The 16,318-nt window shown below is 42.5% G+C and overlaps 1 protein-coding gene across 1 annotated transcript in view; it reads right to left on the bottom strand.

Annotated features, from left to right (window-relative positions):
* Positions 1 to 709: 709 nt before the first annotated feature.
* LOC137972606 (tetratricopeptide repeat protein 28-like) overlaps positions 710 to 16,318 on the bottom strand; it is a 33,286-nt gene continuing 17,677 nt past the window's right edge. Inside the window, exons 5-7 of the mRNA XM_068819348.1 lie at positions 8,736 to 15,617; positions 4,026 to 5,617; positions 710 to 2,603 (exon numbers count right to left, since the gene is read on the bottom strand). Of these exons, the coding sequence (XP_068675449.1) occupies positions 2,584 to 2,603; positions 4,026 to 5,617; positions 8,736 to 15,559 (8,436 nt within the window). The 5' untranslated portion in view covers positions 15,560 to 15,617 and the 3' untranslated portion in view covers positions 710 to 2,583. The remainder of the gene's footprint in view (positions 2,604 to 4,025; positions 5,618 to 8,735; positions 15,618 to 16,318) is intronic.

Here is a 16,318-nt window from a genome sequence, read left to right as displayed (position 1 = left end):
TATGATCAGTTTTTTGGCTGCCTCCCACGCAGACACCCTGAGGGCTTTGTTCCCTCGTGGGGGAGGAACGCGTGACGAAGCCCTAAGAGTGTTTGCGTGGGAGTCTAGCATTTTCCCGATCGTCCTAGACTTTGCCCACATATCGGAAAATCGCCAGACGCTTGTCCTAGATTCTCCCAATAGTGACTTTGGCGGAAAATGGAAAGTGCGCCAAAAATTGAAACACACAATTTAAAAGATCAATAAAGAGCTAAAACCATCGCCGACGTCCCCGAAATTACAAATTTGTGTTTTCATATGACGGGAATGATCGTCGAGTATCGCAAAAATCTGGGACACGTTGGGAAAATAGAAACGCTTCCTATTTTGCCGATTCGTCCCCGACCATCCCAGATTACAGGGGATGTCTACCATTTATGGTTTTCATCAGTCGACAAACACTGGGAAGGTCGGGGAAACTGCGAAATCCCCGATCGTCTGGAATTTTCCGGACAAACGAAAACTAGGTTTAATATGTTTCCTTGGTTCAATTTTGACTCAAAATACGACAGTTACTGGTACAAAGGATAAAAATCAAAGGCAAATGCAATTAGAATTTAGTACATGAAAACCAGTCAATCATTTCTATGCTTTAAAAGAAATAACCAATTATGGACAGCAGGAGTGTCAAGTCACTGAAAACAAAACATATTACAGAGGTGGACAGAATCCTGCTATACACTTTCCCTCCAGCCACGTAGGCTATGAAAAGGATGGAAAACTAGTTGCTTTGTGACGGGTGAAGGGACAGTCCTTGTTTCAAAAGCGAGTCAATATAGAGTGTTTTCACGTGACGTCACGGCTGCCATGTTGGTGCATACCTAAACAATGGAACGGCGGCCATGTTGCTGCACCCAACTAATCCTCCGGAAATTGAGCTCTGTTATCATGCAAACTTTTTCTTTTTCTTTCGGTAAAAAAAACAAAGTTACTCATCACGTGAGTGAAAACACTCTATAATACTCTCCTCTGTAGTTTCGGTAGCCAATCTGCGCATCAAGTCGCCATTTGCGACGATTGTATCGAAATTCTGAACAAGTAAAGCACTGGTCATTCAGAGCTTTCTTTTGTAAACCACATTTAAGGTTTCATGTTTATTTACAAAACAAAGAGACTATGACTATGAGTCTTGTATATGCCTAAGATTATTCATTACTGTGACACCGACCGTTTGCATTAAGAGGATTACTACTCATTATTATATGGCTTGTGTTTGTAACCAATATAACGCGCGCTCTGATTGGCTAATTGTGACTGAATTGTAGGGTATTATTCTCCCGTAATGCCCAGGGGCCGATTACGGGCTTGCACAAACAAAGCAAAAGGTAATTAAAAAGCCATTTAATAAACTACTTACTAACCTTACTTGCTTGGGACCGTACTGGGGAATATTGGCCCTCGGTCGTTTTTGTACGGGCCTCGGTGCGCTCGGTTCGTACTGCCACGACCTCGGGCCAATATTCCCCAGTACGGCCCTAGCGCTCGGTTAGTAAGAAGTTAGTATGCACCAATCAATCTATGCATTGATCGTAATCTCCGAACAAGTTTGCATTGAAAGTTTTACCACTAAAAGAGGAAATATTTCTACAGTTTAAACTTTCAATGCATGCTAAATAAGAGATCAAACATCACTATTATTTCCTAGTTACTAACCTTCTTGAAGTTCCTCTAAGAAATTGCCCAAAGAGATCGCTCAAATCCTGAAGTTCATTTCCTAGTCTTTTACATTCTAGAAATCTGCCTCAGAAATCGCCCACTTTTAAAAATATTCTGCCTTGCACCTCTGTGGCAATATCTTAGAAAATCCGCGTTTCTGAGAAACTTCCTATTTGTTTGATTCTGGAACCTTTTTCAAGCAATTTCTTGAATAGAAAAGCTCGAGTCTTAAAACCTTTATTTATATTAATTAGGACATCAAGTAATTTCTACTTTCTTAATTTGTTAGCTTCTAGGAATTTGCCCCAGTAGTCGGCCATTTTTTTATTTTATTTTGCGTTGGCCTTCTTTAAAAATCTCAGGAAATTTACATTTTAGATTCTTCAGAAAAACTTGCCATTTCTTTGTCCATGGGCTCTCTACACCTTATTTCAAAATGGCAGCTTATTTATGCGCATACAAATTGGCCCTTGTTGCCTCGTTCAAGAGAAAATATTCTTTTGAATTTTAGGCTTAAGAACGAGGCATCAAGGGCAAATTTGTATAAGCAAAAGAATATTTAAATGGCGGCCATTTTGGAATAAGGTGTCTTTCGCACCGTTTTTTCACAGAAAGACTAATAAGAAGACATGGCAACTTTGTCTTAAATTTTTGCTTTTTTGAGAAAAAAAGGATGATCATAACATGTGACAGCATTGATATTTAGCCTTTCCAGTATGCATGAAAAACGGTTCTTCCTGGAAACTCTGTCTTGGACTTAAATGGAAAGTTCACCATATTCCTTTACCGCTTATGATGAGGTTGAATGCTTGAATGCTTACAATAACTCATTTAATTGGAGTAAGGAAATTGACATATTGACGCATTACAGTCCAAGAAGTATTTATCTCAAGTTTTGGACGCCGTTTCTGAAAAAAAAAGTAAGAAAGAAAAGAAAAAAGATAGCGGGTTAAATGACGATTAGGAATTTCATTCTGATTGATAAATGATTATTAAAGTACTACTAAGACCGAATTCTTCTTTTTCTTTAAATTTCAAAACTATGTTAACTAAATACTAAGTGACCCCAGTTTTATGTTCTGATTTTAAAGAGACACCTGTTTATTTTAACTGGAATTTTCTCATTTATTGGTCCGCCATTGCTAACTTTAAAATCTTCAGAGAGCTGGGTCGAGGAGAAAATGACGTCAAACGCTCACTCCTTTAAGAACGCAATGCGTGTGTATGCTGCTGAATTAATATGCAGCACGGGAGTTTCGGGCTTTCACATTTTCAAACTCATGTCTTGCATATATAGTAGGTAGAGTTTACACGCTGAAATTTTAAGCTAGTGAGTAATGACGTCATTTCCCCTAGATCCAACCCTCCAAGGTCCAATCGGTCAGTTTTGAACTTGAGAAATGCCGGACCGTGAAATCCAAAACTTGACACTCAAAATAAACAACCTTTGGATAAAACTCAAAGCTCAAAATGTTGCCAGTCAGGTGTTAAGCGAACACACTTCCAAAATCTGAAGAAAAAAGGAAATGTTTTTTTGATCATAGTAGCTCTTAAGACAATTTGTTTCATCCGTGAAAGCGTTTTTACATAGATAAGCTTAGGAAGAGAGCAACAATTCGCGCTTGAACAGTTTTCCCCTTTACCTCGCCTTCAAACAACCACATTTACATTCCTAAGTATCTTTAGAGATTATTAGCATAAAAATCTGGGAGACATCAATGTCCTGGCACGCGAAATGTTCTCTTCCGGTTGCCGTCCGCGCCTCAAAAACGCGCGTGCTTAAGCTCCCTATCTAACTTTACTTTACGGCGGTAACCGGCAATTAGTGATTTCTTTTCAGTCCATTGCAATGTCTACACGTACCCGACCCGGTGAATGGGGTAGAATTTCATACAGCGGACTAAAATGGCAGAGGACAAAAGAACCATTGGTTTTCCGATTTGGCCTTGCTAATTCGGCATTATTATATTCGCTTTGTTCTTTTGTTTCATGAATATTAATTATTTCGGATCCGGTATATAAAAGACCAGCCGGTGAATGCAATTAGTATTTATTTTAGTCCTTAGCCAAAGCAGTTTGTAAATGAACTACATTGACGACCGATTTTAAACCCTTTCTCTATGAGGAACTTACCTACCCTGAGTCCCAGAGGTTTCTCTTGCGCTGTTTTCGATGACGGTCATGTCTCTATTGTGACCCGCTCGTCTGCCACGCGCGAGAAAAAAACCTCTGATACCCACCTTACCTTTTTCTCTCGACAACTTTCCGACACGAAACCTGTACATCATATTTATTTTCAGTAACTAAAATCATATTCGAACAGCGCTTACCATTCTTTTCGAGTTGTTGTAGCCCAAATTCAAACGAGACATCATCGCCAATTAGAACAAATGGCGCCCAGTATTTAATGGCGGAATACTCCTTTGTCTCCTGATGAGATTTCATGGCATGGTGAAGAGCTAAACTTGTACTTTTCCTATCTGCCAAGTGTTGATAAAAACTCTTCATGAACAAGAGGGTTGCCTCATCATCAATTGCCCAGAGTGACACCAAAACAGACCGGGCACCAGCACACAGGAAAGCCCTGGCTATTCCCACCACACCCTCAGATTTTACTTCTCCCTGACCACTATGACAGCAACTCAGCACAACCAGCTTTGCCTGAAGACGAACTGCATGAACATCGCTCATTGTTAACATGTAATCTTCCTCTTTGGGAATCTGGGATGCACGGTTTGGATTTGGGGCCAAAACAATTTCTCCAAATTCATCATCTCCATGAGCCGCATTGTGGATTAAAGCAACTGACTTCATTTTTTTCAGGACCTCAGCTTTCGTTGCATTTTCGCCAGTGAGAGGCGCAGTGTGCAGAAGTTTTCCAATCATCTCCACCTCTTTTTTCGCACATGGCAACTGTCTAGACATGGGCCCAACGGTGCCCCAAGTGATTTCCTTCAAGCACGGATCACCCACAAGTAGCGCTTCACTCTTACTATTGAAGTCGTCAAGTGCACTAGAGGTCACTCTTAAGGCGGTTAGCGAGAGAAAAGTACGGATCCTGACAGAGTCACTCAATGCAGAATAAGGAGCCAAGCAAAATGGTCCATCAGGAACAAAGATCAAGTCATCACCTTGGAGCAAGTCTGCAATGGGACTGATTAAGAAATCATACAAGGACTGCAAGGGGTTCTCGCATCGGACAACTGCCCCAACGCCAATCTGTTTCCAAGCAGTCTCTATCAGTGAGTCTGCACTTCCATTTTCGATTTTCTTTTCCCTATAGTTTATTCCGCTTTCTCTTCTCAGAAGCCAAAAACTGATTTTGTTCCCTGCAAGTGCTATGAAAACTGTTTGTAAAGGCAAATATTTCATAAGAGCGGAGATAGTTTCCGTCCTCGCAATTGCAGAGCTAGGTTCTTCATCAACGCCAAATCGCACCTTCAAAATGTCTGTCAAAGCCTGTGCACGTCCTTGTTCAGCAGCAAACAAAGCCTCATCAACGTCTCCATTCTTCAAAAGTGCTGTCCACAGAGCTGTGTACGCCCCTTGTTTTGTATCACGAAAGCTTATTTTCCATGCGTCTTCTAACTGAAGAAGACGCCTTGTTTCATCGAAATGTTTTATGCTTAGACGATAAAAATTAAGGGCTTTGCACAACGAGCCTAAAAATTCATGAAAAAGACCAAGCCGATAGCAAGCGATTCCTTGCCCTACTGGATCCTCCGTTTCCTTGGAAATAGAAAGATGTTGTTCGTTAAAGAGAAGAGCATTTTCAAGCTCACCCATTCTGCCATAAGCGTTGCCGAGATTGCCATAGGCCTCTCCCTCCCCGGCCCTATCCCCTACTTCTTTTGCAATGCTAAGATCTTGTTCGTGATACTCTATGGCTCGCTTAAAATTACAAAAACGACCTAGGGCCAATATTCACCAGTACGGTCCTCGCGCTCGTTTAGTAAGAAGTTAATATGCACCAATCAATCTATGCATTGATCGTAATCTCCAAACAAGTTTGCATTGAACGTTTTACGACTACAAGAGGAAATATATCTACGGTTTAAACTTTCAATGCATGCTAAATAAGAGATCAAACATTACTATTATTCCCTAGTTATTAACCTTCTTGAAGTTCCTCTAAGAAATTGCCCAAAGAGATCGCTCAAATCCTGAAGTTCATTTCCTAGTCTTTTTACATTCTAGAAATCTGCCTAAGAGATCGCCCTATTTTGCCTTGCACCCCTGTGGCAATATCTTAGAAAATCCGCGTTTCTGAGAAACTTCCTATTCGTTTGATTCTGGAACCTTTTTTAAGCAATTTCTTGAATAGAAAAGCTCGAGTCTTAAAACCTTTATGTATATTAATTAGGACATCAAGTAATTTCTACTTTCTTAATTTGTTAGCTTCTAGGAATTTGCCCCAATAGTTGGCCATTTTTTTTTTTTTTTTTGCGTTTCCCTTCTTTAAAAATCTAAGGAAATCTACATTTTAGATTCTTCAGAAAAACTTGCCATTTCCTTGTCCATGGGCTCTCTACACCTTATTCCAAAATGGCAGCTGATTTATGCGCAGACAAATTGGCCCTTGTTGCCTCGTTCAAGAAAAAATATTCTTTTGCATTTTAGGCTTAAGAACGAGGCATCAAGGGCAAATTTGTATAAGCAAAAGAATATTTAAATGGCGGCCATTTTGGAATAAGGTGTCTTTCGCACCTTTTTTTCACAGAAAGACTAATGCGAAGACCTGGCACCTTTGTCTTAAATTTTTGCTTTTTTGAGAAAAAAAGGATGATCATAACATGTGACAGCATTGATATTTAGCCTTTCCAGTATGCATGAGAAACGGTTCTTCCTGGAAACTCTGTCTTGGACTTAAGGACGTTCGCGCGAAAATTTTACAACATTGATTTTTTTCTGAAACTTTTACCACTGTAAGATGATGAGTTAGTTATGTCAGAAATGTAAAAAAAAATGGGGGTCACCGTCTTCGTTTTGGAGAGAACATGCCCGGAAAAACACCCAAAATGTGACAAAATCGGGCTTCGTTAGCGAATAAGGCCAATGTCTGTAAACCCAAATATATTGCAATTAAATCTTTGAAGTGAAATCTTCTTTGCCAAATATTGTTTAAGTGGACTTAAGTGAATTTAGTCAACTGGTGAGGTTCCTTTAAGATCAAGTTCGCATTTAGCGACCACAGTTTCACTCACCTTGCAGCCGCAATATGGCAAGATTTGATGTCCCGTGAGCAGAAATCTTGAAATTTTTTTAACTTCCCACATTGATTTTTTGTTCATTTTTGGACAACGTGGAGATAATTGTAAATAAAATCCGTTTCTGGAAAGAAAAATAGGGGTCACCGAACGTCCAAGACCGTTAAATCCAGGCAAAGCTATGGCAATGGCCTTTTGCCCTATCATTTCTCATTTTATTACTTAGCGCGCGCGCTCGTGTATGACGTGGCGTGTGCATTTGCGTGCGCAGTAAGGATGCGCAGAAACAATTGGCGCGAACGTCCTTAAATGGAAAGTTCGCCATATTCCTTTACCACTTATGATGAGGTTAAATGCTTGAATGCTTACAATAACTCATTTAATTGGAGTAAGGAAATTGACATATTGACGCATTACAGTCCAAGAAGTATTTATCTCAAGTTTTGGACGCCGTTTCTGAAAAAAAAAGTAAGAAAGAAAAGGAAAAAGATAGCCGGTTAAATGACGATTACGAATTTCATTGTGATTGATAAATGATTATTAAGGTGCTATTAAGACCGAATTCTACTTTTTCTTTAAATTTCAAAACTATGTTAACTAAATACTAAGTGACCCCAGTTTTAAGTTCTGATTTTAAAGAGACACCTGTTTATTTTAACTGGAATTTTCTCATTTATTGGTCCACCATTGCGAACTTTAAAATCTTCAGAGAGCTGGGTCGACGAGAAAATGACGTCAAACACTCACTCCTTTAAGAACGCAATGCGTGTGTATGCTGTTGAATTAATATGCAGCACGGGAGTTTCGGGCTTTCACATTTTCAAACTCATGTCTTGCATATAAAGTAAGTTGAGTTTACACGATGAAATTTTAAGCTAGTGAGTAAATGACGTCATTTTCCCTAGATCCAACCCTCCAAGGTCCAATCGGTCAGTTTTGAACTTGAGAAATGCCGGACCGTGAAATCCAAAACTTGACACTCAAAATAAACAACCTTTGGATAAAACTCAAAGCTCAAAATGTTGCCAGTCAGGTGTTAAGCGAACACACTTTCAAAATCTGAAGAAAAAAAGGAAATGTTTTTTTGATCATAGTAGCACTTAAGACAATTTGTTTCATCCGTGAAAGCGTTTTTCATAGATAAGCTTAGGAAGAGAGCAACAATTCATATTCAACTAAGTATAACTGTGACATGATGTAGTCTATAAGCCCTCAATAGGGAGCTTAAGCACGCGCTTGAACAGTTTTCCCCTTTACCTCGTCTTCAAACAACCACATTTACATTCCTAAGTATCTTTAGAGATTATTAGCATAAAAATCTGGGAGACATCAATGTCCTGGCACGCGAAATGTTCTCTTACGGTTGCCGTCCGCGCCTCAAAAACGCGCGTGCTTAAGCTCCCTATCTAACTTTACTTTACGGCGGTAACCGGCAATTAGTGATTTCTTTTCGGTCCATTGCATCGTTTACACGTACCCGACCCGGTGAACGGGGTAGAATTTCATACAGCGGACTAAAATGGCAGAGGACAAAAGAACCATTGTTATTCCGATCAGGCCTTGCTAATTAGGCATTATTATGTTCGCTTTGGTCTTTTGTTTCATGAATATTAACTATTTCGGATCCGGCAATTAGTATTTATTTTAGTCCTTAGCCAAAGCAGTTTCTAAAAGAACTACATTGACGACCGATTTTAAACCCTTTCTCTATGAGGAACTTACCTACCCTGGGTGCCAGAGGTTTTTCTTGCGCTGTTTTCGGTGTCGGTCATGTCTCTATTGTGACCCGCTCGTCTGCCAGGCGCGAGAAAAAACCTCTGATACCCACCTTACCTTTTTCTCTCGACAACTTTCCGACACGAAACCTGTACATCATATTTCTTTTCAGTAATTAAAATCATATTCGAACAGCGCTTACCATTCTTTTCGAGTTGTTGTAGCCCAAATTCAAACGAGACATCATCGCCAATTAGAACAAATGGCGCCCAGTATTTAATGGCGGAATACTCCTTTCTCTCCCGAAGAGATTTCATGGCATGGTGAAGAGCTAAACTTGTACTTTTTTTATCTGCCAAGTGTTGATAAAAACTCTGCATGAACAAGAAGGTCGCCTTATCATCAATTGCCCAGAGTGACACCAAAACAGACCGGGCACCAGCACACAGGAATGCTCTGGCTATTCCCACCACACCCTCTGCTTTTACCTCTCCCTGACCACTATGACAGCAACTCAGCACAACCAGCTTTGCCTGAAGACGAACTGCTTGAACATCTCTCATTGTTAACATGAAATCTTCCTTTTTGGGAATCTGGGATGCACGGTTGGGATTTGGGGCCAAAACAATTTCTCCAAATTCATTATCTCCATGAGCAGCAATGTGGATTAAAGCAACTGACTTCATTCTCTTCAGCACCTCAGCTTTCGTTGCATTTTCGCCAGTGAGAGGCGCAGTGTGCAGACGTTTTCCAATCATCTCCACCTCTTTTTTCGCACATGGCAACTGTCTAGACATGGGTCCACCAGTGCCCCAAGTGATTTCCTTCAAGCACGGATCACCCACAAGTAGCGCTTCACTCTTACTATTGAAGTCGTCAAGTGCACTAGAGGTCACTCTTAAGGCGGTTAGCGAGGGAAAAGTACGGATCCTGACAGAGTCACTCAATGCAGAATAAGGAGCCAAGCAAAATGGTCCATCAGGAACAAAGATCAAGTCATCACCTTGGAGCAAGTCTGCAATGGGACTGATTAAGAAATCATTCAAGGACTGCAAGGGGTTCTCGCATTGGACAACAGCCCCCACGCCAATCTGTTTCAAAGCAGTCTTTATCAGTGAGTCTGCACTTCCATTTTCGATTTCCTTTTCCCTATAGTTTATTCCGCTTTCTCTTCTCAGAAGCCAAAAACTGATTTTGTTCCCTGCAAGTGCTATGAAAACTGTTTGTAAAGGCAAATATTTCATAAGAGCGGAGAAAGTTTCCGTCCTCGCAATTGCCGAGGTAGGTTCTTCATCAACGCCAAATCGCACCTTCAAAATGTCTGTCAAAGCCTGTGCACGTCCTTGTTCAGCAGCAAACAAAGCCTCATCAACCTCTCTATTCTTTAAAAGTGCTGTCCACAGAGCTGTGTACGCCACTTGTTTTGTATCACGAAAGCTTATTTTCCATGCATCTTCTGCCTGAAGAAGATGCCTTGTTTCATCAAAATGTTTTACGCTTAGACGATAAAAATTAAGGGCTTTGCACAACGAGCCTAAAAATTCATGAAAAAGACCAAGCCAATAGCAAGCGATTCCTTGCCCTACTGGATCCTCCGTTTTCTTGGAAATAGAAAGATGTTGTTCGTTAAAGAGAAGAGCATTTTCAAGCTCACCCATTCTGCCATAAGCGTTGCCGAGATTGCCATAGGCCTCTCCCTCCCCGGCCCTATCCCCTACTTCTTTTGCAATGCTAAGATCTTGTTCGTGATACTCTATGGCTCGCTTAAAATTGCCCAGACTGTGATAAGCGTTGCCGAGATTACCATTGGCCTTTCCCTCCCCGACCCTATCCCTTACTTCTTTTGCAATGCTAAGATGTCGTTCATGATACTCTATGGCTCGCTTAACATTGCGCAGTCTGCGATAAGCGTTGCCCAGATTACCATTGGCACCTCCCTCCCTGGCCCTATCCCCTACTTCTTTTGCAATGCTAAGATCTTCTTCGTGATACTCTATGGCTCGCTTAAAATTGCCCAGACTGTGATACGCGACGCCGAGATTACCATTGGCCGTTCCCTCCCCGGCCCTATCCCCTACTTCTTTTGCAATGCTAAGATGTTGTTTATAATACTCTATGGCTCGCTTAAACTTGCCCAGACTGTGATACGCAGCACCGAGACTACCATTGGCCCCTCCTTCCCCAGCCCTATCCTGTACTTCTTTTGCAATGTTAAGATGTTGTTCATGATACTCTATGGCTCGCTTAAAATTGCCCAGACTGTGATAAGTGGCACCGAGACTACCATTGGCCCCTCCTTCCGCAGCCCTATCCTGTACTTCTTTTGCAATGCTAAGATGTTGTTCGTGATACTCTTTGGCTCGCTTAAAATTGCCCAGACTATTATAAGCATTGCCGAGATTACCATTGGCCGTTCCCTCCCCGGCCCTATCCCCTACTTCTTTTGCAATGCTAAGATGTTGTTCGTGATACTCTATGGCTCGCTTAAAATTGCCCAGAATGCGATAAGCGTTGCCGAGATTACCATTGGCCGTTCCCTCCCCGGCCCTATCCCCTACTTCTTTTGCAATGCTAAGATAATGTTCGTGATACTCTTTGGCTTGCTTAAAATTGCCCAGCGTGTGATAAGCGTTGCCGAGATTACCATTGGCCCTTCCCTCCCCGGCCCTATCCCCTACTTCTTTTGCAATGCTAAGATCATGTTCGTGATGCTCTATGGCTCGCTTAAAATTGCCCAGACTGTGATAAGCGTTGCCGAGATTGGCATTGGCCCTTCCCTCCCCGGCCTTATCCCCTACTTCTTTTGCAATTCTAAGATGTTGTTCGTCATACTGCATGGCTCGCTTAAAATTCCCCAGACTGTGATAAGCACAGCCGAGATTACCATTAGCCGTTCCTTCCCCGGCCCTATCCCCTACTTCTTTTGCAATGCCAAGATAATGTTCGTAATACTCCATGGCTCGCTTAAAATTGCCCAGAGTGTGATAAGCGTTGCCGAGATTACCATAGGCCGTTCCCTCCCCGGCCCTATCCCCTACTTCTGTGGCAATGCAAAGATGTTGTTCATGATACTCTATGGCTCGCTTAAAATTCCCCAGATTGTGATAAGAGTTGCCGAGATTACCATTCGCCCCTCCCTCCCCGGCCCTATCCCCTACTTCTTTTGCAATGCTAAAATGTAGTTCATGATAATCTATGGCTCGCTTAAAATTGCCCAGCCTGCGATAAGCGTTGCCGAGATTACCGTTGGCCCTTCCCTCCCCGGCCCTATCCCCTACTTCTTTTGCAATGCTAAGATCTTCTTCGTGATACTCTATGGCTCGCTTAAAATTGCCCAGACTGTGATAAGTGGCGCCGAGATTACCATTGGCCGTTCCCTCTCCGGCCCTATCCCCTACTTCTTTGGCAATGCTAAGACCTTGTTTGTGATACTCTATGGCTCGCTTAAAATTGCCCACACTGTGAAAAGCGTTGCCGAGATTACCATTGGCCGTTCCTTCCCCGGCCCTATCCCCTACTTCTTTTGCAATTCTAAGATGTTGTTCGTGATACTCTATGGCTCGCTTAAAATTGACCAGACTGTGATAAGCGTTGCCGAGATTACCATTGGCCCTTTCCTCTCCGGCCCTATCCCCTACTTCTTTTGCAATGCTAAGATCCTGTTTGTGATACTCTTTGGCTCGCTTAAAATTGACCAGACTGTGATAAGCGTTGCCGAGATTACCATTGGCCCTTTCCTCTCCGGCCCTATCCCCTACTTCTTTTGCAATGCTAAGATGTTGTTCGTGATACTCTATGGCTCGCTTAAAATTCCCTAGACTGTGATAACAGTTGCCGAGATTACCATTGGCCCCTCCCTCCCCGGCCCTATCCCCTACTTCTTTTGCAATGCTAAGATGTTGTTCATGATACTCTATGGCTTGCTTAAAATTGCCCAGCGTGTGATAAGCGTTGCCGAGATTACCATTGGCTCCTCCTTCCCCGGCCCTATCCCCTACTTCTTTGGCAATGCAAAGATCTTGTTCATGATACTCTATGGCTCGCTTAAAATTCCCTAGACTGTGATAACAGTTGCCGAGATTACCATTGGCCCCCCCCTCCCCGGCCCTATTCCCTATTTCTTTTGCAATGCTAAGATGTTGTTCATGATACTCTATGGCTTGCCTAAAATTGCCCAGACTGTGATAAGCGTTGCCGAGATTACCATTTGCCCTTCCCTCTCCGGACCTATCCCCTACTTCTTTTGCAATGCTAAGATGTTGTTCGTGATACTCTATGGCTCCCTTAAAATTGCCCAGACTGTGATAAGCGGCGCCGAGATTACTATTGGCCCCTCCTTCCCCGGCCCTATCCCCTACTTCTTTGGCAATGCAAAGATCTTGTTCATGATACTCTATGGCTTGCTTAAAATTCCCTAGACTGTGATAACAGTTGCCGAGATTACCATTGGCCGTTCCCTCCCCGGCCCTATCCCCTATTTCTTTTGCAATGCTAAGATGTTGTTCATGATACTCTATGGCTCGCTTAAAATTGCCCAGACTGTGATAAGCGTTGCCGAGATTACCATTGGCCCTTCCCTCCCCGGCCCTATCCCCTACTTCTTTTGCAATGCTATAATCTTGTTCGTGATACTCTATGGCTCGCTTAAAATTGCCCAGACTGTGATAAGCGTTGCCGAGATTACCATTGGCCCTTCCCTCTCCGGCCCTATCCCCTACTTCTTTTGCAATGCTAAGATCTTGTTCGTGATACTCTATGGCTCGCCTAAAATTGCCCAGAGTGTGATAAGCGTTGCCAAGATTACCATTGGCACCTCCTTCCCCGGCCTTATCCCCTACTTCTTTTGCAATGCAAAGATCTTGTTTATGATACTCTATGGCTCGCTTAAAATTCCCTAGACTGTGATAACAGTTGCCGAGATTACCATTGGCCCCTCCCTCCGCGGCCCTATCCCCTGTTTCTTTTGCAATTCTAAGATGTTGTTCATGATACTCTATGGCTCGCTTAAAATTGCCCAGCCTGCGATAAGCGTTGCCGAGATTACCATTGGCCCTTCCCTCTCCGGCCATATCCCCTACTTCTTTTGCAATGTTAAGATCTTTTTCGTGATACTCTATGGCTCGCTTAAAATTGCCCAGACTGTGATAAGCGCAGCCGAGATTACCATTGGCCGTTCCTTCCCCGGCCCTATCCCCTACTTCTTTTGCAATGCTAAGATCTTGTTCGTAATGCTCCATGGCTCGCTTAAAATTGCCCAGACTGTGATAAGCGGCGCCGAGATTACCATTGGCCCTTCCCTCCCCGGCCCTATCCCCTACTTCTTTGGCAATGCAAAGATGTTGTTCATGATACTCTATGGCTTGCTTAAAATTCCCTAGTCTGCGATAACAGTTGCCGAGATTACCATTCGCCCCTCCTTCCCCGGCCTTATCCCCTACTTCTTTTGCAATGCTAAGATGTTGTTCGTGATACTCTATTGCTTCCTTAAATTTGCCCAGCCTGCGATAAGCATTGCCGAGATTACCATTGGCCCTTCCCTCCCCGGCCCTATCCCCTACTTCTTTTGCAATGCTAAGATGTTGTTCGTGATACTCTATGGCTTCCTTAAAATTGCCCAGACTGTGATAAGCGATGCCGAGATTACCATTGGCTATTCCCTCCCCTGCCCTATCCCCTACTTCTTTTGGAATGCTAAGATGTTGTTCGTGGTACTTTATGGCTCGCTTAAAATATCCCAGGCTGCGATAAGCGTTGCCGAGATTAGCAAGGGCCCTTCCCTCTCCGGCCCTATCCCCTCCTTCTTTTGCAATGCTAAGATGTTGTTCGTGATACTCTATGGCTCGCTTAAAATTGCCCACACTGTGATAAGCGTTGCCGAGATTACCATAGGCCATTCCCTCGCCCGCCCTATCCCTTACTTCTTTTGCAATGCTAAGATGTTGTTCATGATACTCTATGGCTCGCTTAAAATTGCCCACACTGTGATAAGCGTTGCCAAGATTATTATTGGCCCCCCCTTCTCCGGCCCTATCCCCTACTTCTTTTGCAATGCTTATATGTTGTTCATAATACTCTATGGCTCGCTTAAAATTGCCCACACTGTGATAAGCGTTGCCGAGATTACCATTGGCTTTTCCTTCGCCGGCCCTATCCCCTACTTCTTTTGCAATGCTAAGATGTTGTTCATAATACTCTATGGCTTGCTCAAAATTGCCCACACTGTGATAAGCGTTGCCGAGATTATTATTGGCCCCTCCTTCTCCGGCCTTATCCCCTACTTCTTTTGCAATGCTAAGATGTTGTTCATGATACTCTATGGCTCGCTTAAAATTGCCCACACTGTGATAAGCGTTGCCGAGATTATTATTGGCCCCCCCTTCCCCGGCCCTATCCCCTATTTCTTTTGCAATGCTAAGATGTTGTTGGTGATACTCTATGGCTCGCTTAAATTTGCCCACACTGTGATAAGCGTTGCCGAGATTGGCATTTGCCCCTCCTTCCCCGGCCCTATTGCCTACTTTTTTTGCAATGCTAAGATGTTGTTCATGGTACTCTATGGCTCGCTTAAAATTGCCCAGACTGTGATAAGCGTTGCCGAGAGTACCATTGGCCCTTCCCTCCTCGGCCCTATCCCCTACTTCTTTTGCGATGCTAAGATGTTGTTCATAATACTCTATAGCTCGCTTAAAATATCCCAGACTGTGACAAGCATGGCCGAGATTGCAACAGGCTTTTCCTTTTCCAGCACTGAAACCTATTTCCTTAAAAATCATTAATGCTTCTGTGTAATCCCTCTTTGCCTGTTCGAAATAAGCCAAGCCATAATAATAATTGCCTGATTTCAAATATGCAATACCCTCCCCTTTTCTGTTTCCCTCTTTTCTGGCAACGCTAAGCTCTTGTATATGCTGCTCGAAAACGTTCATCTTTTTGTCTGCCATTCTTGATTACAAGAACTCTTAAGAACAAGGAAGGTCGTCTTTGAAAGTGAGGGCGCTCCTTGAAAAATACAAAAGAAAGCATGAGAAGTTCAATGCACTGACCACACCAACACAAAAGAGACCGCATGTCATTATGGGTCTAACAAAGACAATAGACCTAATCGGCTAATTCAGTGTTGTACCCAATTCAAATCACCCGGGATTAAGATTCTTTGTGCATTGTATTTGCATGATAATGTAGCCTTCATATTTAAATGATATGAAAATACCTGGAACAAAACGTTTTGTTCCCAAAGGGTTTGAATTGGGTAAAACATTGAGTTAGTCCATTAGGTCTTTTTTAGCTATTGACGTCAAACTCTTTACTTCTTTTGCTGAGGCCTTTTTTTGATTTAAACTAAATTTTTAAAGCCAGAATTGACCGCACAAAATAGGCGTATTTAAATGGCAAAAATTTGTCCCATATTAGTCAAAGTAATATTGTTGTCTTTGTCATCAGATTTTCCTGATCAAATCAAATTGCTCGTGTGATACCAGTGTTTAAAGCTGGCGGTCAGTCACATTTTACTGAGATACAGCCTGCTCTAAATGTCCCCTGGAATCTCAAAGTTGCTCTAGAAAGTAAATATCTATAACCGTCCGGTAAGTGGCTTAAATAAATTACGTCACATTTATCACATTATACATTACACTAAGTTTATGTTTTCTCTACATTGCGTATAATTATCTCTTTACCACTGATTGACCTGCAAAAGAGGT

This window comes from Montipora foliosa, chromosome 10 (genome assembly GCF_036669935.1).
Source record: "Montipora foliosa isolate CH-2021 chromosome 10, ASM3666993v2, whole genome shotgun sequence".
Classification (NCBI taxonomy): Eukaryota; Metazoa; Cnidaria; class Anthozoa; order Scleractinia; family Acroporidae; genus Montipora; species Montipora foliosa.
The sequence above is the reverse complement of the archived record's forward strand: the minus strand, read 5'-3'. Positions and strand labels throughout refer to the sequence as shown.